The following is a 27,095-nucleotide window of genomic DNA, read 5'->3' on the forward strand; positions in this document are numbered from 1 at the left end:
CAATTAAGGGCTTACTTAATAGGTAAGCTAGGTCAAACAATGTTTTTGCCAAAGCCTAATGAATTTGAAATTTTAATTCAAAAAGGGAAAATTAAAAAATTTATTTCTTGTATGTATAATTTGATTCAAGAACAGACAATTAAACAAGGAACCCATAAGTCAAAGCAAAGATGGGAAACAGATCTGAATATTAATATTGATGAAACAAATTGGTCAAGACTTTGTCTTGACAGTATGACAAATACAATAAATGTTCGACTTAGATTAGTACAATATAATTTTTTACACCTATTATATATTACACCACAAAAAATAAATAGATTAAATTCAAATCTATCTGATAAATGTTTTCGGTGTAATCAAGAAATTGGTACTTTTTTACATTCTACTTGGTCTTGTTTTAAAATTCAACCCTTTTGGATAAATTTAAGAGTCTTATTGGAACAAAGTACTGGAATTCAACTTCCACATAACCCTGTATTATTTCTATTAGGTGATATTGAAGGGATAAAACCGAAACTTAAATTGAATAAATATCAGAAAGAATTTATAAAAATTGCATTGGCAGTAGCTAAGAAGACTATAGCAGTTACTTGGAAATCTGATTCGTATTTAAGTATGGATTGTTGGAATAATGAAATGGCTAGTTCTATTCCACTTGAAAAAATTACTTATAATTTAAGAGATAAATATGTAACATTTTTGAATATTTGGCGCCCTTATTTACAAAAGATAGGTTGGCATTTTTAAGTGCTCCGATAAAGATTTTGGTTACTTGGGGAAAGTAACGAATAATTATACCAAATTTATTTTGAATCCCATGGAGCATGTGGAAACCTTCCAATACCCAGGCGGCTCTTTTCTTTCTTTTTTTTCTCTTTCTTTCTTTTTAGGTAGGACTATATATGGGGGGGGGGGAGGGTTAAGGGGAGGGGAGTGGGTAGATTTTATCTTTTCATGTATTCTTTTTGAAAATTTAATAAAAATTATATTAAAAAAAAAGAAAGGAATAAAATTTGCCTCTCTCTGGCACTGTTCCTATGGCCAGTGAGGATGCAAAGATTATTGCCAAAGGCACAGCAAACTCTCCCCTCAATTCCTGTAGTAACCTGGGATGTATCCCATCAGCCACGAGGACTTAGCTGTTGTAATATTTTTCAAAAGTTCCAGCAATCCTCTTAAAGTCGACATATCCCAGCATATCAGCCTGTTCTATGCTGACCTCACATTCATCAAGGTCCTTCTCACTGGTGAATACTGAAGCAAAGAATTCATTGAAGACTGCCCATACTTCCTCTGACTCCAGGCACATCTCTAGGGAGATTGAATGCAGAAGGTGAGTGCCGGCTGCCTGACTTTTGGTCACTGGTGGGATCGCTCTGTTGCCAGAGAGGGAAGCCTGCATGGCTGCACTGTGCCCAGAGAATGTTACCCAGGTTTTCTGCTCTTTGGATATGGATTTGGACTATGGAATCTTTTCACTCTTATAGTCTTCTTATATTCCTTGTTTTTCTCTTGATTTTTCTCAAATTTTTTGTGTGCAGGGAAGGGTGGTGCCTATTCCATTTTTGTTTGTTTTTTTTTGTGCAGGGAGAGTGTTTTGGGGTTGATAGTCGTGCTGCCATTCTTTTCTTTCTTGATTTTGTGGCTATCTGGATGAGAAGGATTTCAGAGTTGTATACTTTGATAATAAATGAAATTTTGAAACTTTTTTGAACCTTTGTTTCCTTTTTTATCCCTGATCAGTCCTATCCTCACACTAGTCATGTTCCTGTTCTTCACACATGTGTAGAACACCTTGGGAGCTTTCCTTAATTTTACTCAGCAAGGCCTTCTCATGTCTCCTCCTAGCTCTCCCAAATCCATTCTTAAGTAACTTCCTGGATACCCTGTAACTGTCAAGAGCCCTGTCTGATTCTTCCTTCCTAAACTTGAAGTATGTTTTATGTTTCCTTTTGACTAGATGTTACACAACTCTTGTAAATTAAGATTCCTTAACCTACAATCCTTTCCCTGCCTCTGTGGGACAAACCTACCCAGAAGCCCATGCAAGTGTTCCCTAAACAACCTCCACATTCCCATTGTGCATTTCCCCGAGTACATCTGTTGCCAATTTACAATCCCAAATCCCTGTCTAATAGCACCATCAGTCATGAATCAGCTTGCTCATGAAATTTCTGTTATAACAGCAGCTTTTCAGTTTCCCTCTGAATTTATTGCTCAGGTGAGGGGGGAAACTGTGCAATTCTAAAAACGTAATATTTTACCACTTCAAATGGTCTTTGGTCATTTGAGTGCATAGTGCAATGAAATTCGTGTCGTACTAAGTAATTACATGAAGTGTTGTCACAGTAAAGTAGAATCCATCATCAGGGACCTCCACCATCAAGGTCATGCTGTCTTCTCACTGCGGCCATCAGGAAGAATGTAGAGGAGCCTCAGGACCCACACCACCAGCTTCATTTATCGCCCCTCAACCATCAGGCTCTTGAACCAAAGGGGATAACTTCACTCAACTCATTTGCCCATCACTGAAATGTTCCCAAAATCTACAGATTTAAGAAGTCTTCATTATATGTTCTCAATATTTATTGCTTATTTATTTATTATTATTTCTTCCTTTTTGTATTTGCACAATTTGTTGTCTTTTGCACAGTGGCTGAATGTCCAAGTTGGTGTGGACTTTCATTGATTCTATTACCGTTGTTATTGTATTATGGATTTATTGAGTATGCGCCAAGAAAATGAATGTAAGGACTGTATGTGCTGACATATATGTACTTCAATAATAAATTTATTTTGAAGTTTTCATTAAAGTTAAATGGTGTAAGTAATTATATTAGAAAGTGTTATGTATGCATGGAGTAAGAACTACAATGGTGTAGTACAGGGATAGGCCAGATCTGGCCCGCGAAGGTATTTTGACCGGCCTGCGAGCAATTTTTCCTTATTCTGCATGTTTCATGCGACCACACTGATGGACATGCGTGGCGTCTTGTTACATCGGCCCCAGATTCTGTTTTGTTCCAAACCAAACACTGGTATATACGAAGATACTCACCGTGCACGCGCAGATTTTCAGATGGGACTGTCCAAAGTTGTAAACAGAGACAGCGTCACTGTGTTTTAACAAGAAATCCATGCTAAATATCCAGATATTTACATGTGCTACGATACTTGTTGAATAACTTGTGTTTCAAAATAAAATCGAAGGAAAAAATTCCAATGGCAATGAATGCAAAACGCAGGAAGGTAGACGCTGGGTGCAAAAATTTCCATAACATTTGGACACTAGATTACTTCTTCATCAAGCAAGCTGGGAAACCAGTTTGTCTCATTTGCCTAGAAGAAAATGTTGCTGTGAAGAAGGTGGCAAATATCAGGCGACATTACGAGACCCGCCATAGTGGAAATTTTAACAAGTTTACTGGGCAAGCAAGGAAAGATGAAGTTGAGCGAATGAAGGCTAGTTTCAGAAAACAGACGTCATTTTTTGCCAAGAAAAGCAGTGAAAATGAAGGAAATACCTGTGCCAGCTATGAAGTCTGTTACATACCTCAAGGAGATCTTGTGACTTTCTTGTGAGAATGATGTAATGGTATTTTGGAGGTCACTTGATGTAATTTTCCCGCCGATGTGAAGTCACGTGATGACATGTTCACCACGGGTATAAAAGTGAAGACCCCTGGTGACGCAGTTAATTTTCCAGCTAGAACGTTAGTCAGTGTCTCCGTTCCGTTGCGTATTTGTTTTATGACTCAGTTTCATTTTTAAAACGGAGTGTTACGTTCTATTGTAAGGTACAATAGTGCTGGATTGGCAGTTTACCCATTTCTGCCAGATTTGTTGATGTACCTTTTCAATAGTATTGGAGAGTGAAGACTTTATCGAAGTACAAGATATGAAGGATTAAGAGAAGTCGGTAATGTTCGACAGTTTAATAAAGGATCGACCTTATTGAGTCTTTGTTGAAGAAGTAGTGAAGATAACTCCTGCCAAAAGAGCAAGGTAGTTCATGTAGGATTTGCTCGCTAGAAGAAAGGTCAGTTGTCTTAAGCTGTTTATTTCCTTCATTATGAATCCTTTTGGACAGAACCAGTAGGAAAGTCGTGTCTATGAAGAAATCCTTCTCCAGAGAAGTCTATCCCAATTGAATGTATAAATCTGTTGGACTTTCAAATTTACCATTTTAAGAACTGTATTTGACTTTGCCACTTTAAGAACTGTTTTCACATTTATCGTTTTAAGAACCAGTACCGAGAGGCGATTTGTTGAATGGCCGCATAGCGGTTAACTTCCAGTTAAGGTTTTCATTTGTTTTTTTTTTATTGTTCATCCATGTTTAATAAATGTTTGGTTGTTTTTATATAACCTGACTGAATTGATATTCATTGTTGCCAATTATGTAACATATATTGTGGGGGCTCGTCCAGATTTTGTTCCAAATTTTTGAGCTTAAGTGCTTGTTTAATTGCCATTCTGATTTGAAAAAGGGAAATACCCGATTTTTTTTTTTTAGTTTGATTGGTATGTGAGTGGTATTTGGCTGCAATGAATATTGACGACTTTATGGATTTGCCTGACCCGGAGTTTTTAGCAAATGAGAGAAAACCTTTTGTATCGGAGATTGCTAGGAGGTTGGATATTAAGGGAATTACGAAGGGTACCACAAAGACCTTAATTCAAAGAAAAATCGCTGAGCATTATATAAGTTTGAAAACATTTGATGATGAGGTGTTAGATAGGTTTCCAATGAGTAATCTGGAAATGCAGTTACATCTTGAACAAATAAAGTTAAAGCAATTAGAAGCTGATTTGGAAAGAAGTCGGTTAGAAGCTGAAAATAAACAGAAGGAATTCGAGGCTAGAGAGGCCCATAAAATAAGGGAATTTAAAGAAAGAGAAGCTGAAACCAGAGGAAATTTGAGCTAGAGATGGAGAAATTAAAGTCCGGGAATCAGTCTTCTGGTTCGAAGAAACAGTTTATTGCTAGTCGTGAGGTTATTTTGCTCCTCCATTTAATGAAGCTGAAGTGGACAAATATTTCCAGCATTTCGAAATTGTTGCTCTGAGTTTAGGGTGGCTGAAAGAGCAATGGCCAGTGATGTTACAAAGTGTAATTAGAGGAAAGGCACAACAAGTTTATACTGCTTTAAATGCTGAGCAAGCACTGGATTATGATATTGTTAAACAGCATATATTGAAGGCATATGAGTTGGTTCCGGAAGCGTATAGAGAAAGATTCAGATATTTGAAGAAATCTGTAGAAAAACTTATGTGGAATTTGCCTACGAGAAATCTGTGTGTTTTGAGAGATGGGTTTCCTCTAAAAATGAGAATGGAGAGTATAATAAATTAAAAGAGTTGATTTTACTGGAGGAATTTAAAAGGAGCATTCCTGTTGAAGTGAGGACATACTTAAATGAAAGGGGCACTGCTACATTGCAGGAGACTGCTAAATTAGCTGATGAGTATGCTTTAATTCATAAGAATAAATTTTCTCCAGGTAGAACTTTTAAAAGGAAAAATAGCACAGAGAGTCAAGGTAAACCAGAAATTAAATCTGAAGTTAGTGAGAAAAGTAAGGATGAAGGGAGATGTGAAGGAAAGACACTTTGGTATTAATTATAATTATTGTAAGAAACCTGGACATGTAATAGCTAACTGTTTTCGATTGAAAAAGAAAGAGAAGGAAGCAGTCCCAGATGCTTGTGTGCAGCATATTGAAACACCTGTAAATCCACAGAGTTTGATAAATACTAATGAAGATTTGTCAGAGTCTGACCAGGTTAAGAGGGGATATGAATCTTTTATAACAGAAGGATTTGTATCCTTGAAAGAAGGATCCAATTCAGTACCAATAAGAATACTTAAAGATACTGGAGCTTCTCAATCACTAACATTAGACAGTGTGCTAAAGTTTAGTGATGAGTCTGACATTGGTGAGGTAAAATATATAAGAGGAGTTGGGAGTGCCCTTATGCCAGTACGTTTACATAGAGTAAATTTAAGGTCAGGATTAGTTGCAGGGGTTGTTAAAGTAGGACTGCAATCCAGTCTACCTGTGAATGATGTTTCTCTTTTGTTAGGGAATGACTTAGCAGGTGGACAAGTTTTTCCTGAAGTGCATTTGACAATAAATCCTAATTCTGAGGAACCACAGAGGGATTCTAACACAGATTCTTCCTGTGTTGTAACAAGAGCTATGGCTAAAAAGACTGATGTACAGGATGAGGTTGTTACCCATGACTGTTCAACTCAAGATTCAAATTTTGTGGATGTATCAGAAACTTTCTTACCACATTATTTGATCAGGATTTTGGTAGTAAGTCTGACGATGAAGATTTGTCTTTATCTCGGAAGGAGATGATAGCAGAGCAGGGTGGAGATCCTGAGATAGTTAAACTAAAGGAACAAGCTCTTCCAGATAGTGAAATTAAGAAGGTGGCAGTAGGATGTTATTTTGAAAAGGGAGTATTAATGAGAAAGTGGAGATCGCCTATAATTCCTGCTAGTGAGGAATGGGAAGTTAATCACCAGGTAGTAGTTCCTAAAGTTTATTGAAATCAGATTTTAATTATGGCTCATAGTATTCCTTTGGGTGGTCATTTAGGTGTAAAGAAAACTACGAACAAGGTTTTTAAACATTTTTATTGGCCTAGTTTAAGAAAGGATGTGGTGACATTTTGCAGAACGTGTCATACATGTCAAATTGTGGGTAAACCTAATCAGGTTACTCCAGTGGCCCCACTGCAACCAATTCCAGCATTTGGTGAGCCATTCTCAAAAATCATTGTAGACTGTGTAGGTTCTTTGCCAAAAACTAAAACTGGACATCAATATTTGTTAACTATTATGTGCACAGCGTCTAGGTTTCCAGAGGCAGTACCTCTTAGGAATATAACAGCCAAAACTGTGACAAAGGCTCTTATAAAATTCTTTACTTATTTTGGGTTGCCTAAGGAAATACAATCGGATCAAGATAGTAATTTTATGTTGGGATTGTTTCAGCAGATAGTTTATAAACTGGGGGCAAAACAGATTATCTCATCAGCCTATCATCCAGAATCGCAAGGAGCCTTGGAGAGATTCCATTCTACATTAAAAACTATGAAAGGACTGGGATGAAGGTGTACATTTACTACTTTTTGCAGTAAGGGAGGTGGTACAGGAATCATTAGGTTTTAGTCCTTTCGAACTTGTGTTTGGGCATAGAGTTCAAGGACCTTTGGCCTTGTTGAAGGAACAATGGATTAATAAAGAGGTATACACTAATTTGCTAGATTATGTTTCAAAATTTAGAGAAAGATTATATAAAGCTTGTAGCTTGGCAAAGGAAAATTTAAAATTGGCTCAACAGAAGATGAAGACTTGGTATGATAAGGAAGCTAGAATGAGGTTATTTAAGCCTGGAGATAAGGTGTTGGTTCTTCTCCCGGTGCAAACGAACCCATTACAAGCTAAATTTCATGGTTTTTATGAGATTAAATAGAAGGTAAATGATGTGGATTACATGATAAGAACCCCAGATTGAAGAAAGCCAACACAGCTGTGTCATATAAATATGATAAAACCATATTATGCTACTATGATTGTTGTGGTCAATAATGAGTCTGATCTTTATAAAAACTTAATGGATGATCCATCTGAAACTCATTTTAAACCCAACATTATTTCAGCCAGGTTACCAAATTCAAAAATTCTAGAAAATATTGATGAGAAATTAGCTCATTTACAGCCAGAGCAGAGAGAGCAGATGAAACAGTTAATTTTTAAATATAGAGATTTATTTCCAGACGTTTCTAGAAGAACTACCGTAGCTTCACATGATGTGGATGTTGGAGATGCAAAACCCATAAAACAACATCCATATCGAATGAACAGGGAAAAATGTGAACTTGCCGAACAAGAAATTAAGTATATGTTAGAGAATGATATAATTAGACATTCTAATTCGAATTGGAGATCACCGTGTGTTATGGTGCCTAATCCAGATAATAGTATTAGGTTTTGTACAGATTACAGGAAGGTGAATGCTGTGACAAAAACTGATGCATATCCAATCCTTAGGGTAGATGATTGTGTGGATAAAGTTGGACAAGCCAAATTCCTTACAAAGATTGGTTTGTTAGAAGGTTATTTGTGTGTTCCATTGACGGATAGAGGTAGAGAGATTTCAGCATTTGTAACCCCATCTGCATTATATGAATATAATGTTCTTCCATTTGGGATGAAGAATGCACCAGGTACTTTTCAGAGGATGATTAATAGTGTGATTCATGGATTAAAAGATGCAGATGCCTATATTGGTGATTTAGTTACAGGAAATAATATGTGGAAAGCACATATTACTGTGGTGGAGAAACTATTTGAGAGACTTTCAAAAGCTAACTTAACTATTAACTGTCAAGGTCCGGTCTGTGAAGTCCCCATTCCGGTTCACGGTCCGGTCTGTGGCCTCAGGACTCCGGGTCCTGCAGCTGTCCCTTGTTTGAGTTAATCATAGGCACCTGATTCCCATTTTTGGGCTTGCAATATAAGTAGCCTTGGGATTGAGTGTGGGCTGCTGGTTTGTCTTGTCAGTCCCTCTTGGAGCAACCTGCTGATGGAAGGCTAATGAAACCATTTGTGATCTCTAGGCCTGGTTGGAGGACCATTGCTTCATGGAGCCTTGTTGCCACTCATTGGAGTGGTCTTTGCGGTATGGATTTGGCTGTTTCCCGGGCCAACTGAGTGGCTGCCAGTCACTCCAATCTAGGTAGGGATCTGGCTGTTTCCTTAGCCAGCTGAGGTTGCAGGCCGAACTGAGACTTAGAGCTTCCCTGGAGCAGAGATGGAACTGTCTGTCGTTTTTTAGTGTTTGTCTCCTCTTGTCTTTGCCTCTGTGGGGTAAGCCAGGCCGTTTTACCATTGCCCTGCAGGGGGATCTGTCTTGTCTTGTCCTCGCCTCTGTAGGGTAAGCCAGGACGTTTTACCGTTGCCCTGCAGGGGGATCTGTCTTGTCTTGTCCTCGCCGCTGTGGGGTAAGCCAGGATGTTTTACCGTTGCCCTGCAGGGGGATCTGTCTTGTCTTGTCCTCGCCTCTGTGGGGTAAGCCAAGCCGCTTTGCCGTTGCTCTGCGGGGGGATCTGTCTTGTCCTCGCCTCCGTGGGGTAAGCCAGGACGTTTGCCGTTGCCCTGCGGGGGGACCTGTCTTGTCTTGTCCTTGCCTCTGTTGGGTAAGTTTGGCCGTTCTGCCGTTACCTGATGGAGAGACCTGTCCCACCTTGTGTGGAGATGAAGTTGAGTCCCGGCTTGTCGTAGGATAAGTCCCGGCTCGATGTCTATGTTCTGTCCTGTCTCATGTTTATGTTGTGTTAAAGATGAGTCCTGGCTTGTCGAAGGATAGGTCCTGGCTCTATGTTGATGTTCAGTTACCAGTCTATCTCTCAGCTCCAGTCTCTGAGTAATTAGCCTCCGCATTTCAAGACGAAGACCCCAAGCCTCAAGGATCCCAAGCCAAGCTCAAGCTCCAAGAACCCAAGCCTCGAGGATCCCAAGCCGCTCCAAGAACCCAAGCCTCAAGGATCCCAAGCCAAGCTCCAAGAACCCAAGCCTCGAGGATCCCAAGCCAAGCTCCGAGAACCCAATCCTTGAGGATCCCAAGCCAAGCTCAAGACCCAAGACCCCAAGCCTCAAGAACCCCAAGCCAAGCTCAAGACCCAAGACCCTAAGCCTCAAGAATCCCAAGCCAAGCTCCAAGAACCAAGCCTCGAGGATCCCAAGTCAAGCTCCAAGAGCCCAAGCCTTGAGGATCCCAAATCAAGCTCAAGACCCAAGACTCCAACCTCAAGCCATGTCATATCCTTGCCTAGTCCTGGGGTCCGAGCCCAAGGCAAGACCCAGGTTCTGGGTCCTTGTCCAGTCTTGGGCTTGGAATCTGCACCTCGACTTGTCTCTAAGCTCAGGCCTCTAGACCCCAGCCATGTCCTGTCCTGAAGCCATGTCATGTCCTTTGCCTGGTTCCGGGGTCCAAGCCCGAGGCAAGACCCAGCTTCTGGGTCCTTGTCCAGTCTCGGGCTCGGAATCTGCACCTCAACTTGTCTCCAAGCTCAGGCCTCTAGACCCCAGCCATGTCATGTCCTTGCCTGGTTCCGGGGCCCAAGCCCGAGGCAAGACCCAGGTTCTGGGTCCTTGTCCAGTCTTGGGCTCGGAGTCCAAGCCTTGTCTCCTAGTCCATGGTTCCTAGTCCTGGTCCCGCTTTCCCTAGCCCAAGTCTGCGCTCTTGTCCCTGCTCCTTGCCTGTATCCTGTCACGTCCTTACTCTAGACAAGTCCTGTTTCTTGTACTTCAGTGTCTGTGTCTCGCATTTGGGTCCGTTCCCAGCACCCCCTTGTGACATTAACTTAGCTAAAAGTGAATTTGGCCATGCCACAGTGACTTGCCTTGGTTATGTTGTGGGTCAAGGAGAATTAGCTCCTGTTCAAGCAAAAGTTCAGGCAATTTTATAAGTACCCACTCGAACTGGTAAGAAAACTCTCAGAAGATTCTTGGGTATGCTAGGATATTACAGAAAATTTTATAAGAATTTTGGGAGTGTTGCTCTTCCATTAACTAATCTCTTGAAGAAAAATGAAAAGTTTGTTTGGACAGAGTCTTGTCAGGAAGCATTTGATAAATTGAAAATTATAATATGTAGTCAACCTGTACTCAAATCTCCTGACTTTGAAAAACCATTTTTGTTAGCTGTAGATGCTAGTGATGAAGCTGCAGGAGCAGCGTTACTTCAAAGAGATGATGGTGATGAAGTTGATTGTCCGGTAGCTTATTTTTCTAAGAAATTTAATGCCCATCAAAGAAATTATTCAACAATAGAAAAGGAATTATTATCTCTTGTTTTGGCTTTACAACATTTTGAAGTGTATGTTAGTACTACTCATAAACCACTCACAGTTCATACCGATCACAATCCATTAGTGTTTTTGGGTAAGATGAAAAACAAAAATAGAAGATTATTAAATTGGAGTTTAATGTTACAGGAGTACAATATTTTGATCACTCATGTTAAAGGTAAAGGTAATGTGATCGCTGATTGTCTATCTAGATGTTAAATGTACAATGAAAAAAATTTTTGGAGTGGTATTTTAACATTTGTAACACTCCTACTGTATATTAGTTTGTAAAGTGCTGAAAGATAATACTGTGTATATTGTGTATGTTGTAAATTTTATACCTTTGTATTTTTTGTGTAAATTGTTAATTGTTAAAATTTTGTTCCTTAAGAGACCAAATTTTTTTTGGAGGGATATGTTACATGCCTCAAGGAGATTTTGTGACTTTCTTGTGAGAATGATGTAATGGTCTTTTGGAGGTCACCTGATGTAATTTTACCGCTGATGTGAGGTCACGTGATGACATGTTCACCACAGGAATAAAAGGGAACACCCCTGGTGACGCAGTTAGTTTTCCAGCTAGAACGTTAGTCGGTGTCTCTGTTCCATTGCGTATTTGTTTATGACGCAGTTTCATTTTTAAAACAGAGTGTTACGTTCTATTGTAAAGTACAATAGTGCTGGATTGGCAGTTTACCCATTTCTGCCAGATTTGTCGATGTACCTTTTCAGTAGTATTGGAGAGTGAAGACTTTATCGAAGAACAGGATATGAAGGATTAAGAGAAGTCGGGAATGTTCGGCAGTTCAATAAAGGATCGACCTTATTGAGTCTTCGTTGAAGAAGTAGTGACCTGCATCAAGATAACTCCTGCCAAAAGAGCAAGGTAGTTCATGTAGGATTTGCTCGCCAGAAGAAAGGTCAGTTGTTTTAAGCTATTTATTTCCTTCATCATGAATCCTTTTGGACAGAACCAGCAGGAAAGTCATGTCTATGAAGAAATCCTTCTCCAGAGAAGTCTTTCCCAATTGAATGTATAAATCTGTTGGACTTTCGAATTTACCATTTTAAGAACTGTATTTGACTTTACCGCTTTAAGAACTGTTTCGCATTTATCGTTTTAAGAACCAGTACCGAGTGGCGATTTGTTGAATAGCGGTTAACTTCCAGTTAGGGTCTTCGTTTGTTTTTTTTTATTGTTTATCCGTGTTTAATAAATGTTTGGTTGTTTTTATATAACCTGACTCGATTGTCATTTTTGCCAGTTACGTAACAAGTCTCAAAATGTATTGCAGAAAAGATGTAGCCTCATACAGATGGAGAGTTTGTCAAAGAATGTTTACTGGCAGTGGTGGATATTGTTTGTCCTGAAAAGAAATCTTTATTTGCATCTATCAGGCTGTCAGCAAAAACGATCACACGGTGAGTTGAAGAAATGACAGCAGATGTTAAAAGTTGTTTAAGGGATGCCTGTAACGAATTGCAATTTTTTTCCAATTGCACTTGATGAGAGTACAGACTTGAGAGACACTGCTCAACTTGCAGTGTTTGTGCGAGGAGTGACCTCAACTTTTGAAATTTTTTAAGAGTTTATTCAATTAATTCCTATGAAGGGCACGGTTACTGGAGCAGACATTTTTGAAGCTTTGTTGAAAATGATGTCAGAAATGAAACTTATTGTGTCAAAGTTAATTGGCATCACAACTGATGGGGCACCAGCAATGGTGGGACAGAAAAAAGGCATCATCACATTGCTGAAAGGACAAATGGAAAACCTTGGAATTGCATGCAAGCTGGTTAAAATTCATTACATTATCCATCAAGAGGCATTATGTGCCGAGTCTTTGAAATTGTTATTTCAAAGGATTGTGAGGATGTTATGGACATTGTTGTGAAGGCAGTGAATCTGATCCTATCTCGTGGATTGAATCATCGCCAGTTTTAGCAGTTTTTGTTGGATATGGAGGCAGAGTATGGGGACCTAGCTTATTTCTGCAATGTACATTGGCTTAGCCGAGGGTCAATGCTGGAAAGAGTATTTGCATTGCATGAAGAGGTGGCAATATTCCTTGAAAGCAAAAATGAGGATGATTCATATTTTCGTGATCCTGATTGGCTTGCAACCTTGGCATTTCTTGTGGACATTACATCTCACTTAAATAAGTTGAATTTACAACTTCAAGGAAAAAATCAGCTGATACATGAGGTGTATGGCCATTGTTATGTGGTCGGCAACAATGAGTATAGAACCGAGTCAGGTTTTATAAACAAACATAAACATTTATTAATCTCTCCTCAACAATAGTGAAAAGTAAACAAACGACTAACTTAACCGGAAGTTAACTGCTATACGGCAATTTAACAAACAGCTGAACTCTGGAACAGTTCTTAACGTGGTAAATTCGAACACGGTCTTAAAGTGGTAAAATTCGAAAGTCCAAGTGATTTATACAGTCAGTAAGGAAAGACTTCCCTGAAAACTGATTTCTTCGAAGATGTGACGTTACTGCTGATCCCAGCCAAGAGATGCCTTGTCCAAAGGCTTCAGGACGAAGAAAATAAAACGACTTAAAGAACTGACCTTTTTGCTGGAGGGTGAACACTGCACAAACCTTCCTGATCTTGCAGGGGTTATCTTAGATGCAGGCCACTATTCCTGAATGAAGATTCATTAAGGTCAATCCTTTATAAAACCGCCAAACGACACCAACTTTACTCAATCCTTTGGGTTCCCGTACTTTGGTAAGGTCTTCATTCTCCAATACTAGACTGTAAGGGTAAAACAAAGGTGCAACAAACAAGAACTGGCAGCAATTGGTGAACTGCTGGCACAACCTTTGCACCTTAAAATAGAAAATAAAACTCCACTTTAAAATGAAACTGCGTCATGAGACGAATACGCACCAAAACACCAACTTACGAATTAACTGATGAACTAACTGCGTGACAATAGGGATTTCCCCTTTATATGCCTGTTAGAACATGTCATCATGTGACCACTCACCAGCGGAAAATTACATCATGTCATCTCACACTGGCAGAAAAATTACATCACCCCACCATTAGAAGACAATTACATCATGCTCACAAGATACTCAATTACATCATGGTCATGAGACAGTCACAAGATACCCACAAGGCATGTATCACCATAGTGTGGCCTGCAGTTTGCTTATTCTCCCGACTGTGCTCTGGTCCCAAAGTGGTGTAGTTTGGTGAGTAAATTGCCTCTTGTGTGCAAGTGAATTGCAGAATCTGGGGCAACTTGTTGGAAAACTTGAGAAGAATAAAAAATGGGATTGATAGAGGATTAGTGTAAATGGGTGGGTGAAGGTTGGTGCGGACACAGAGCCTAAATGCCTGTTTCCATGTTGTCTCTCTATGACTTTAAGTGAAAATTATCTTGCTATAAATAAACTAACTGAAATTTATTTCCTAAGTTAATTATTTCAAGATCCCATTCTTGTTTAAAAAACTAGTTCTGAATTTATGTTAAATATGTGCTTAATATACTTGAGCTTTCATTTAATGCTGGGGATTTATGTTTATTTTTATCTTGTGAACTATGTTAACATCAACTTAAAAACAGCACTTTTTACTTTTTTGCACACTTAAGAATTTTTAAATGTTATTAACTGCTCACACAACTTGATGACATCACAAGTAAACAAAATACTTCAGATGTTAGAAATATAAAATAAAACCAGAGAAAGCAGGAATTATTCAGTAGGTCAAGTGAAACAAAATAGAGTGAATGTTTTGGACTCTTTCTGCACTTCACAATGCCTCAGTAAAGCAGCCAACATAGTCATAGACTCCACCCATCCCAGGTGTTTGCTCTCCTCTTCTGTCCCATCGGCTAGACAATATAAAAACCTCAAGTCATGTACTACTTGTCTGAAGGACAGCTTTCATCCCGCTGTTGTAAGACTACTGAACGGCTCCCTAGTACGGTAAAGAGGAATTGACCTCACAAACCACATCATTTTGACCTTGCAGCTTACTGTCTACCTTCATTGCACTTTCTCTGTAAGTATTACATTTTATTCTGAATTATGTTGACGTTTTATCTTGTTTTACCATGAAGTAATGAATTGATCTGCTTGAATGGTGTGTAAGACAAGCTTTTCACTGTACCTCGGTGCATGTGAGTTTTATTTTCTTTCTTGGGTCACTGTATGGCTTGACACAATGCCTACAGTGCAGAGCAGGGGAAAGCCACAGCGACCAGCTCTCTGGCTGGCTGAGTCTGGCTCTGTGGCTCAGAAACACTGGCTGGGGAGAAGTGGAGTGCAGTGGTGATCGGGAATTCCATAGCTGGAGAGGCAAGCAGGACATTCTGTGGATGTGAGAGATGCCCTGATATTGCCTCCCATGTGCAAGGGTCAGGGACATCGTGGAGCAGGTTCACAGCATTCTAAAGGGGCAGGGTGAACAGCCGGAAGTTGTGGTACATATAGGTACCTATGGCATTGGTAGGAAAAGGGATGAGGACCTAAAGAGCGAATGTAGGGAGCTAGGTAGAAAGCTGAAAAGCAGGATCTTGAGGATTGTAGTCCAACCAAACCTGGAGTATTGTGAGCAACCACAAACACGAGAAAATCTGCAGATCAAGCTGAAGTCGTTTATTGTTATTTACATATATATATGTATATGTGTGTGTGTGTATATATTTTAAATTATATATATATATAAAACAATATAATGTACATAGAAATGAGACAATGTTTCTCTGAACCAGGGCGTAAAGCACAGTAGTACACATACGACACATAACACATGATAACTGATGAAGGGAAGGATAAAATCTACACATAAATAACAAGCATGGGAAAAATGGCAACAGAAGCAACATGCTCACGCACACGATTTACAGCAGTCGTGGGAGAAGTCGGATCATAGAACATAGAATAGTACAGCACATTACAGGCCCTTCGGCCCACAATGTTGTGCCGACCCTCAAACCCTGCCTCCCATATAACCCCCCGGCAATAAAACACATGCGGACAATTAATAACATTGCATGGTAACCAAGTGTATATACATACACACACACACACACACACACACACACACACACACAACTAAGGGAAAAGTCTATGCAATACCCGCTACCCTTGACTCTGTGCAGGCATAGCTCTCTGCTTTTAAGGACAACAACCAACGCTCCCAACCCTATTCAATGCCAGCGCTGTTCCACGGTTCTCAGCCTAGAGTGAAGCAGGCTGATCCCTCGGATGGCAAGGAGAGAGAGAGTCCAGCACACGTGGCACCCTTTGTAGTGCAGCAGGGCTGGAGGGTCCCGCCTAGGTAATTCACGGGGGTTGGGGGGGCAATGGCTAGGTGTGCATTGATGGGCGTGGAGGGATCAAACCTTGATTGGCAGGTGGCATGTCTTTCGGCCAGGTAATGGGCAGTGGTGTCACCTGACAGTCACGACCCCTCCAATACAGAAGCCTAATGGCTTGGGGGAAGAAACTGTTTCCCATCCTGACCATTTTTGTTTTTATGCATTGGAGTCTCCTGCCTGATGGTAGAAAGTCAAAGAGGATGCTGGATGGCTGGGTGGGATCCTTAATAATACGGACTCTGCCTGCCCAGCACTCCAGCACTCCTGATAAATGTCCCCAATGGTAGGGAGACCCCCCACCCCGCCATGATCCTCACTGTCCTTTGTAAAGACTTCTGGTCCGATGCTCAACCACTCCCATACCAGGAGGAGATGCAACTTGTCAGGATGCTCTTGTCAAATACAGTTAAGATGAGGGCGGCCTTTCTTGCCTCAATCTTCTTTGGAAGTGGAGGTGCTTCTTGTTCAGGGAGGTGATATTAAGGGACCAGGTGAGGTCATCCATGATGTGAGCTCCCAGGAACTTGGTGTACTTAACTCCCTCTATGGAGAAGCCATGTATTCGCAGAGGGGGATGGTTTGTCTGCCCCTTCCTGAAGTCCACAATGATTTCCTTTGTCTTCTCCACATTCAGGCTTGGGTTGTTCTTCTCACACCAATCCACCAGCCACTCCACTTCCTCTCTATGGTCTGTCTCGTCATCGTTCTTGATAGGGCCAAACACTGTTGTGTCAAGCTCAAACTTGGTGACACGGTGTGAGCTGGATCCTGCGACACGGTCGTGCGTCAGCAGTGTGAACAGCAGCGGGCTGAGCACACAGCCCTGGGGAGTGTCAGTGCTCAGTCTGATGGGACTAGAGACGTTACTGCCCACACGGATTGACTGTCACCTTACTGTTAAGAAATTCAGTATCCAGTTGCAGAGGGAGGTGTTGACACCCAGCGAGGACCGTTTCCCCACCACTTTCTGGTGATCCAAGGCCAAGATGCTGCAAAGCCAAGGTAAAATACACAAGATGCTGGAGGAACTCAACAGGTCAGGCAGCATCTATGAAAATGAATAAACAGTTGACATTTTGGGCCCAGACACTTCATCCAGCCAGGGCAGGAGAATGGGGTTGAGAGGGATAATAAATCAGCCATGATAGAATAGTGGAGCAGACTTGATGGGACAAGTGGCCTAATTCTGCTCCTCTGCCTTATGATCTCAGCTTTTTTATTATCCTGAATTGTGTCAGTAGCTCCCTGAGCAGTAGTGATGGAATTGGTATGGTATCATTTGCGAAACACTCCAATTGGTTGCTGATCCATAAAGACAGGATCAAGTTATCACATATCTTTGTAAAATGGAACTTGTAGATGCTTGAAGGTCTGTGTATTCTTAGCAACATCACATTTTGCTGTTGATGATAACAGTAAAGGCATCCATTAGTCTTGCGAGACCACGGATCTGCGCCTGGAAAGTCTTCACTCTCCAAGGCGCAGGCCTGGGCAAGGTTGTATGGTAGACCAGCAGTTGCCCATGCTGCAAGTCTCCCCTCTCCACGACACCAATATTATCCAAGAGAAAGGCATTAGGACCCATACAGCTTGGCACCAGTGTTGTTGCAGAGCAATGTATGATTAAGTGCCTTGCTCAAGGACACAACATGTTCCCTCGGCTGGGGCTCGAACTCACGACCTTCAGGTCACTAGTCCAATGCCTTAACCACTTGGCCACATGATAAGAGAAATGATAAGATGGAGGCCAGAGTGGAGAAATAGAGAAGAGGGAAGGTCGAGGGGGGAAACACTTCTAGACATTTTGTGTGTGTTACTACTCTATACTTACAAACCTTTTTTTTTAAGGACGTTCTTTTTTTTTAGTTTCTGGCTCCACAATAGTTAAGGGGATATCACGATCTCTTGCCCAACAATTAATTACTAATGTGTTGTCAAGTCATATGTATGCCAAAGGAAAATTGGTGGATGTTGTGTACTTGGATTTTCATATGGCCTTTGACAAAGTGCCAAACATGAGGCTGCTTAACAAGTTTCCAGTAGAGCCTGTGGTTCTACAGGAAAGATGCTAGTATAGATAAAGCAGTGGCTGATTGGCAGGAGGCAAAGAGTGGGAATGAAGGGAGCCTTTCTGGTTGGTGCCAGTGACTAGTGATGCTCCACAGGGGTCTGTGCTGGGACCGATTCTTTTTACATTCTGTGTCAATGTCTTGGAAGACGGAATTGAGAGCATTGTGGCCAGGTCTGCGGACAATACGAAGATAGGTGGAGGGGCAGGTAGTTCTGAGGAAGTAGAAAGGCTATAGGTGACTTAGGTTAAGAAAATGGGCAAATAAGTGGCACGTGGAATAATGTTGGGAAGTGTATGGTCATGCACTTTGGGAGAAGAAATGAAGGGGTAGACTGTTTTTTAAATGGAGAGAAAATTTTTAAAAATCTGAAGTGCAAAGGGACTTGGGAGTCCTTGTGCAGGACTCCCTAAAGGTTAACTTGCGGGTTGAGTCTGTGGTAAGGAATGCAAATGTGATGTTAGCATTCATTTTGAGATGACCAGAGTATGACAAGCAAGGATGTAATGTTGAGATTTTATAAAGCATGGGTGAAGCCTCACTTGAAGTATTGTGGGTAATATTGGGCCCCTTATCTGAGAAAGGATATGCTGACCTTGGAGGGTGTTCAAAGAAGGTTCATGAAAATGATTCCAGGATTGAATGGCTTGTCATATGAAGAGCATTTGATGGCTCTGGGTCTGTATTCACTAGGATTCAGAAGAAATAGGAGTGACCTCAATGAAATCCATCAAATGTTGAAAGGCTTTGATAGAGTGGATGTGGAGAGGATGTTTCTGATGGTGGGGGAGTCTAAGACCAGAGGACACAGCCTCAGAATAAAGGGATGTCCTTTTAAAACAGAGATGAGGAGGAATTTCTTTAGTCAGAGTGGTGAATATGTGGAATTCATTGTCACGGGTGGTTGTGGAGTCCAAGTCACTGGGTATATTTAAGGCAGAGGTTGATAGATTCTTTATTAGCCAGGGCATGAAGGCTTATGGGGAGAAAACAGGAGATTGGGGTTGAGAGGGAAAATGGATCAGCCATGATGAAATAGCAGAGCAATCTTATTGGGTAAATGGTCTAATTCTATATCTTATGGCCTTACATTCTGTTGAAAAGCAGCTATTTCTATTGTTTGACTTTTAATATTTAATCTGAAACTGGCGTATTCTTAGCGGCAGCAAATTTTGCTGCCGATGATAACAATACACAGTTGAATCTTGTGCAGTGACAAAAAATATTAACTTTCATTCTGTAGTTTCACACATTTTTTGTTAAAATTTCTATTTTTTGTTACCTGCTCCATAATAGCATCAAATTTTCTTGCCCAAGAATAATTTGCGAATGTGTTGTCATGGCATATATTCAGATGAAGAGCAGCTATTTCTATCTCTTGACTGACATTGTTAAAACAGTCCAATATTTAACCTGAAAGTTTATGTAGAAAACAACACTTACATTACCCTCTGATAATCTTTATTGTGATACTTCTAATATTTTGGATTTTTATTTAAGACTAAATTAGTTCCATTGTTGAATTCTGGAATAGCACCAAGCCCCCTGCAAACACTGAAAATGGAAGACTGTGTTAATGAGACCAACTTTGTCATTTTGGAGGAGGGGGTCACTGCCATGGACGTCATTGGCCAGAAGATCAATGAGAAAAAGCTCACAGTGAGTATTGACATGATGTTATGCCAGTAGTAAATTTCAGATTAAGTCATAAACATGTCATTCTTCTGCTTATTCAAGGATAACAAGTTCTGACACTATTAATCTTGACAATATATTCAAAAAATGAATTATATATTAAATGTTTGGAGTTATAATAATCCTCAAGGAATGCTAGTAACATAAAAGTAAATAATCATCTACTTTGACAAGGTAATCTAGTTCATTAATATCAAATCAAATGTTTCCGACATTTACTATGATTCATTTATCATGACATCAATATACCCTCAAAACTATTACTTTGTATGAAGCAATACAGACAAAATGCTGGAAAAAGTCAAAAGTCAGCAAGTCAGTCAGCCTCTATTGAGGCAAATGAACAATCAACATTTCAGGCTGAGACCCTTCATCAGACTCCATAGATGCTGCCTGATCTGCTGAGTTCTCCCTGAATTTTGCATACACTGCTGCAGATTTCCAGCACCTACAGTCTCTCTTGTGTCACTTGTTTGTGTCAGTGATTTTTACTCCAGCAACTTGGTGATAATGGGAACATATCTGAACTGGAACCCAACTCTCCTCGTTGCCTTCTCGGATTTTTTCTATGGGTCTGAATTTCAAAATAACTAGCAAAGCCTTCCTGCAGGAATAGTTGGGAGCTATCTTGCTACATTCCAGTCAGGATCCTATGGAAGAGTAAGGCCCCAATGCAATTTTAATGGGGAATTGCAGGTCAATTTTTCTAATTAAGCATGCCCTCTACAAATGATTAGTGTGTGGACCCTGCAGTGTTAAAATCTAGACTTTCAATCCTGCGGATGGTCAGCAGGTGTATTGTTTTTTAGTTGTCTGAATGTTTAACTTTTAATTGTTTTTAGATCTATAAGACTGGTTTTGAGGACAGAGAGGATTTAGGGGTCAGGTTACGGTTTAGGAGCAGGAGTGTGTGGTATCAGAGGTCAGGCTGGAGTCTAAGTCTCCACTCCACATTTGAAGACCGGCACCGCAGATGTGGGACATCTGTGGTTGGAAGCCAGACCGGCAGAAAATGGACGAAGTCACCCACACACTACCCCCACACCCCCGCCACCTCCGGTCAGCGGCAAGAATGTCGGTGGGTTCTAGAGTTGGAGTTCCTTGTGGGCAGGAACAAATGAGTTCCAACAACCCCCTTATTTTGCAAATTAGTGAGACCAGATTTCAAGGTCTAGTATTCAGGTCCTGTCATCAGTGAGACTGGAGCTTGATGCCCCGTGCTCGGTGATCAGCATGTCCTGGGATTGATGCCAAGCATCAAGCCTTGAGGCCCAAGAGTTTAATCAGAAGTCTGGAAATCAAGGCCTGTTGGCTGAAGACAAAGCTGTGACTCTCTGTAAGTCCGCCTGAGGGGTTGAAGCCCAGTATCTGCAGGTCTGAGTCCGTGTCTGCTGGAGGTTAAAGGAATGTGCGTGTGCATGTCTTGTGCTTGTTGTTTCGTGGCTTGTTGTGTTCTGTGTTGTTCTGCCGAGCGTCGTGGGTATGCTATGTTGACGTCGAAATGTGTGGTGACACCTGTGGGCTGCCCCCAGCATGTCCTGTGGTGATTTGATTGTTACCACAAGTGACACATTTCACTGTACGTTTCCATGTACACATGACAAATAAACTTGAATTTTGAATCAAAGGAATCAGAGTGAAGAGGTAAATGAGAAGGAAACAAATACAAATATCTTTTAAGCACTGCTTAGAAAAATAGCTTCCTCTGTCTAAAACAAATGGAGAAAGCATCAAGAAGAACACTTCAAATTAATCTTTACCATTCTACAGCTTCAGTTAAAAATGTAATAGATCTTTTACAGAAACCAAGTGGATGCTTATCATAACATTATTTGTCAGAATAGGAGCCAGTCAATGAGATTTAAAAATTCATTAGTCCAAGCTCATGCCAACTGCTTGTCAATTATGGATTTAGACGGAACACAAATAAAATGTTTGTTATGACATTTTTACATGCTTTGGGTTGGTTTCTACATTTATTTCCTCACAAATAAGTGTAGTTATCCCCAATAAATTGAATCTTCCGTTGGGGAAAATATAAATGACATCAAAGGCTAAATTTTACATCATCACCTCTGTTACCTTGAGCAACCAAACAGGTTTCCTCTATTGTCCTGTAATTTATTGCCCAATGTTGGAGTTCAAATTGTTAATCAAATAACTTTATTCTGATATTTAATTATGGCATTTTGAATGAACGGTGAAATCTAATGTGGTTTCTGTGTGAAAACCGGAGAGCATCACACAGCACAGAAACAGGCCCTTCAGTTCATCATATACCTTGTATATCATAGTAAACCCTTTAGAACATAGAACAGGACAGCACAGGAATGGGACTTTTGGCTGACAATGTTGTGCCAAACTAATTATGTCAATCATTGAAAGCCCACTAAACTAATCCTTTCTACCTACACAAATCCATATCTCTCCATTCTCTGTATTGAGAGCTTCTTAAATGTTTCCATCATATTTGTTTCCACAACCAAGCTTGGCAGCGCTCTCGAAGCAACTACCAGTCTGCGTTAAAAAAAATTTGTCCTGCTCCTCTCCTTTGAACTTGCTGCCTCTCACCTTTAATATATACCCTCTAAAATTAGACCTTTTGACCCTGGTGAGTAGGATATAGGCTGTCTATCTACGCCCTTCATAATCTTATAACTTTTGTAAGGGGGTTTCGTCTTTTATGTTACTGCGGAGGCTAATTAAAATGGCTTCTTTGTTATGTTAAATGCTGAGAAAGTCTCCAGCTAGACATTTGCTTGGGTTAATACAGATAGCAGGGTGCTATTAACCAATTGGGATAGTTGTTATGATTTCAGTGTATCTGGAAGATTTGTATGCGCGGGGTTTTGGCGGGAGGGAGAGACAGAGAATGGACCAGGTGCTGTGATGTCCGTTAACGGGGTCGGACCCCGAGGAGGGCGTTTGGCAAAGAGACGGAGACGGACTCGTGTGGAGCGTCTGGTCGACCACGGTTGTTGGTCCCAGGTGGCCGGTTGAGGCGGTCCGAGGGGTTGCAGGGTGAAGAAGAAGGGTCCCGAGCTCCAACTGTGCATGAAGAGATTGAACTTTGATAAGTGTGGTGCCCTTTATTTTCCTTTTATATTTTATTCTCTATTAATTATATAGTTCCAGTAATATCCATAAACTGTAAATCATTTAATTGCATCTGGTGTATTGTCTGTTATTTGGGCGGGGTGGGGTACATCACACAGCATCCACACAAACTAATTACCCAGTTTGCCGGGGCCGAGGCTGTTTCCCTAAATGACAGTGAGCCAAGCGACCCTGAGGGTGGCCGGGGGGGCTACACTTTCTATCAGGTCTCCCCTCAGCTTCTCCCATTACAGTTTGCCCAATTCCGCTTCATAGCATAGGCAGCAGCCTGATAAACCTCTCCACAATCTCCACATCCTTCCTGTAATGGACAACCGGAATTGAAGGCAATATTTTGGATGCGGGCTAACCAGAGTTTTATAAAGCTCCAACATAATTTCCTGACTCTTGAATTCAATGCCTCTATTAACAAAGACTAGATTGCCATAAGATTTCTTTACTACCCTATCAATGACAACCGACTACGATTATCTTAAAATTACAAAGTAGATCCACATGGCCACGTGCTTACTACATAAATCTGGTTACTAGTTTTTGAAGTAGAGACCAACAGATCCACATCCCACAGTTCAGTGCTCACCTTATTGGCAGCTGTTACCAGTGCTATTATCATGTCAAAAACTTGACATTCCCACCCTACTCTCCCCTTTAATTGTAAAGGCAAATGTCTTGGCTAATTAAAATCATTCTCATTCTCAAACTGTACTGTAGTGTTTAGTGGCCACATTTTTAATGAGTGTTCTTCATTCTACGCTATTCATCATTGACTTCAGTGTCATAATTCCGTGTGTTGATCCATGCTGTAAACTCATCCGCCTTACTTACAATACTCCTTGCATTGAAATAGACATTACTAAGAACATTATTCCCACCATGCTTTTGATTCCTGCCTTTGTACGTAGGCTTAATAACATCTTTTCCCACAACTACCCCACAATCTGCCATGTCACTTTGGTTCCCCTCTCCTACAACTCTAGTTCAAACACCCACACCCGGAGCAGCACTAGCAAATCTTTCTACATATTTTGTCAAACACATGAATGGCACAGCATTCCAATGTTTTGCTCAATTTATTGAATTTAGCAGAGAAGGCTAATTGTAGGAATCTAATACTGTAATGTTAAATCAGTGGATAATGACAGTCAGTATGATCACCATGCCTTATGTTGCAGGGTAACACAGATGCCTTCTACGTTGCCGACTTGGGTGAAGTCATAAAGAAACATCATCAGTGGAAGATGGCATTGCCTCGAGTGAAACCTTTCTACGCTGTGAAATGCAATAATAGCAAACCAATAGTTTGGACCCTTGCTCAATTAGGGATCAACTTTGACTGTGCCAGTAAGGTAGGATTTGGAATAATGAGCTCCCTGGTGCTCTGTAAATATTAAAACATGTTAATGTATGCAACAATGGAAATAATGTCCCAAGCTTCACGGGAAATGGTACTGCAGCATAAAAGTCAGGACCAACAGGCTCCGGGACAGCTTCTTCCACCAGGCCAGCAGGCTGCTTAATTCATGCTGATGCAACTGTATATCTGTTATATTGACTATCCTGTTGTACATAATATTGATTATAAATTACTATAATTGCATGTGGCACATTTAGATGGAGACATAGCGTAAAGATTTTTACTCTTCATGTATATGAAGGATGTAAGTAATGAAGTCCATTCAATATCTCACTGCTTATACACTCAGTGGCCATTTTATTACATACACCTGCTCATTAATGCAAATATCTAATCAGAGAATCATGTGGCAGCGACTCAATGCATTAAAGCATGCAGACCTGGTCAAGAGGTTCAGTTTTTGTTCAGACCAAACATCAGAATGGGAAAGAAATGTGACTTAAATGACTTTGGCCGTGGAATGATTATCGGTGCCATTTCCTCTATATCCCCATTACAACGTGGCCCATTTGCCAGATCTGCTCTGTGTTGTCCAGCCGCTTCTGCACTTCTCTGTGCTTCTCGTTGCCTCTGTTCCCCTACAGGTTGTTTGTTCTCACTTCAGCCTTTCTTTTAAGCCATTTCTGTCATAAGGCGGCGGTGGGAATGGACCCAGGTGCAAGACACAGAAACTGAAGTACGAGGGACAGGACTAGGATATAGGGCGATGGCAAGGACATGGACAGGAAAAGTCTTGAGGCGAGGCGAGGCTGGAGTCTTGAGGCGAGGCTGGAGTCTTGAGGTGAGGCTAGAGTCTTGAGGTGAGGCTAGAGTCTTGAGGTGAGGCTGGAGTCTTGAGGCGAGGCTGGAGGCTGCAGTCTTGAGGTGAGGCTGGAGGCTGCAGTCTTGAGGCGAGGCTAGAGTCTTGAGGTGAGGCTAGAGTCTTGAGGCGAGGCTAGAGTCTTGAGGCGAGGCTGGAGTCTTGAGGCGAGGCTGGAGGCTGGAGCTTGAGGCGAGGCTGGAGTCTTGAGGCGAGGCTGGAGGCTGGAGTCTTGAGGCGAGGCTGGAGTCTTGAGGCGAGGCTAGAGTCTTGAGGCGAGGCTGGAGGCTGCAGTCTTGAGGCGAGGCTGGAGGCTGCAGTCTTGAGGCGAGGCTAGAGTCTTGAGGCGAGGCTGGAGTCTTGAGGCGAGGCTGGAGGCTGGAGTCTTGAGGCGAGGCTGGAGTCTTGAGGCGAGGCTGGAGGCTGCAGTCTTGAGGCAAGGCTGGAGCCTTGAGGCGAGGCTGGAGGCTGGAGTCTTGAGGCGAGGCTGGAGTCTTGAGTCGAGGCTGAAGTCTTGAGGCGAAGCGAGGCTGGAGTCTTGAGGCGAGGCTGGAGTCTTGAGGCGAGGTGAGGCTGGAGGCTGCAGTCTTGAGGTGAGGCTGGAGTCTTGAGGCGAGGCTGGAGGCTGCAGTCTTGAGGCTTGGCTTGACAAGAGGCTAGAGACTTGGCTTGGCAAGAGGCTGGAGGCTAGAGGCTTGGCTTGGCAAGAGGCTAGAGGCTACAGACTTGGCTTGGCAAGAGGATGGAGGCTAGAGGCTTGGCTTGGCAAGAGGATGGAGGCTAGAGGCTTGGCTTGACTTGGCAAGAGGCTAGAGGCTAGGCAGGAGGCTGGAGTCTTCAGGCTAGAGGCTAGGCAGGAGGCTGGAGGCTTCAGGCTAGAGGCTAGGCAGGAGGCTGGAGGCTAGAGGCAAGGCAGGAGTCTTGCGGCAAGGCGAGGCTGGAGGCAGGAGACTTGAGGCAAGGCTTGGCAGGAGGCAGGAGACTTGAGGCGAGGCTTGGCTCCTCCTGGGCAGGGTGTGGATCACCACCCGACAGAGGCAAGGGACAGGAAGGGACAGAACCAATTCCAGGTAACGGCAAGACAGCCTGGCTTACCTGGGCGGGGGCAAGGGACAGGAAGGGAGCTAAGTACAGGGTGGCCCCAGGACAAGACAGCAAGACAAGGCAAGGCTTCAGGCAAAGCAAGGCAAGACAGAACTTCAGGCGAGGCGAGAGTTACCGGCAAGACAAGGCAGGGCTTCTGGCAAAGCAAGGCGAGACAGAACTTCAGGTGAGGTGAGAGTTACCCACAAGGCAGGGTTTCAGGCGAAGAAACAGAAGGCAGGGGAAGGGATACAAGGAGTAAGGACAAGAACAATCCAGCAGCCACACCTGGGTCTCTGAAGGTATTTATGTAGCCAGCCCCAACGAGCATCAGCTGCCTCAATTAGCTCAACAAGAACAGAAACAGGGTAGATAGGAAAACCTGGAGCAAGGGTTGACGGACCAGATCGTGAACCGGAATATGGACTTCACGGACCGGAACATGACAATTTCATAGTTCACCCTACATAGAAACATAGAAAATAGGTGCAGGAGTAGGCCACTTGGCCCTTCGAGCCTGCACCGCCATTCAGTAGGATCATGGCTGATCATCCAACTCAGAACCTTATACCTGCCTTCTCTCCATACCCCTTGATCCCTTTAGCCACAAGGGCCATATCTAACTCCCTCTTAAATATAGCCAATGAACTGGCCTCAACTGTTTCCTGTGGCAGAGAATTCCACAGATTCACCACTC

At 41.9% G+C, this 27,095-nt stretch overlaps 1 protein-coding gene across 6 annotated transcripts in view; it reads left to right on the plus strand.

Moving 5' to 3' along the window:
• Window positions 1-14,016: 14,016 nt before the first annotated feature.
• LOC140212445 (ornithine decarboxylase-like) overlaps window positions 14,017-27,095 on the plus strand; it is a 36,915-nt gene continuing 23,836 nt past the window's right edge. Inside the window, exons 1-4 of one of the 6 annotated variants that reach the window (XM_072283242.1) lie at window positions 14,020-14,086; window positions 14,780-14,900; window positions 19,791-19,949; window positions 24,275-24,448. In XM_072283242.1, the coding sequence (XP_072139343.1) occupies window positions 19,851-19,949; window positions 24,275-24,448 (273 nt within the window). In that variant the 5' untranslated portion in view covers window positions 14,020-14,086; window positions 14,780-14,900; window positions 19,791-19,850. Of the gene's footprint in view, window positions 14,087-14,734; window positions 14,901-17,195; window positions 17,224-19,790; window positions 19,950-24,274; window positions 24,449-27,095 lie in introns of those variants that run through there. The other 5 variants (XM_072283241.1, XM_072283245.1, XM_072283246.1 and 2 more) reach the window with 5 other exon arrangements.

Source organism: Mobula birostris, chromosome 19, assembly GCF_030028105.1.
Source record: "Mobula birostris isolate sMobBir1 chromosome 19, sMobBir1.hap1, whole genome shotgun sequence".
NCBI classification, from domain to species: Eukaryota; Metazoa; Chordata; class Chondrichthyes; order Myliobatiformes; family Myliobatidae; genus Mobula; species Mobula birostris.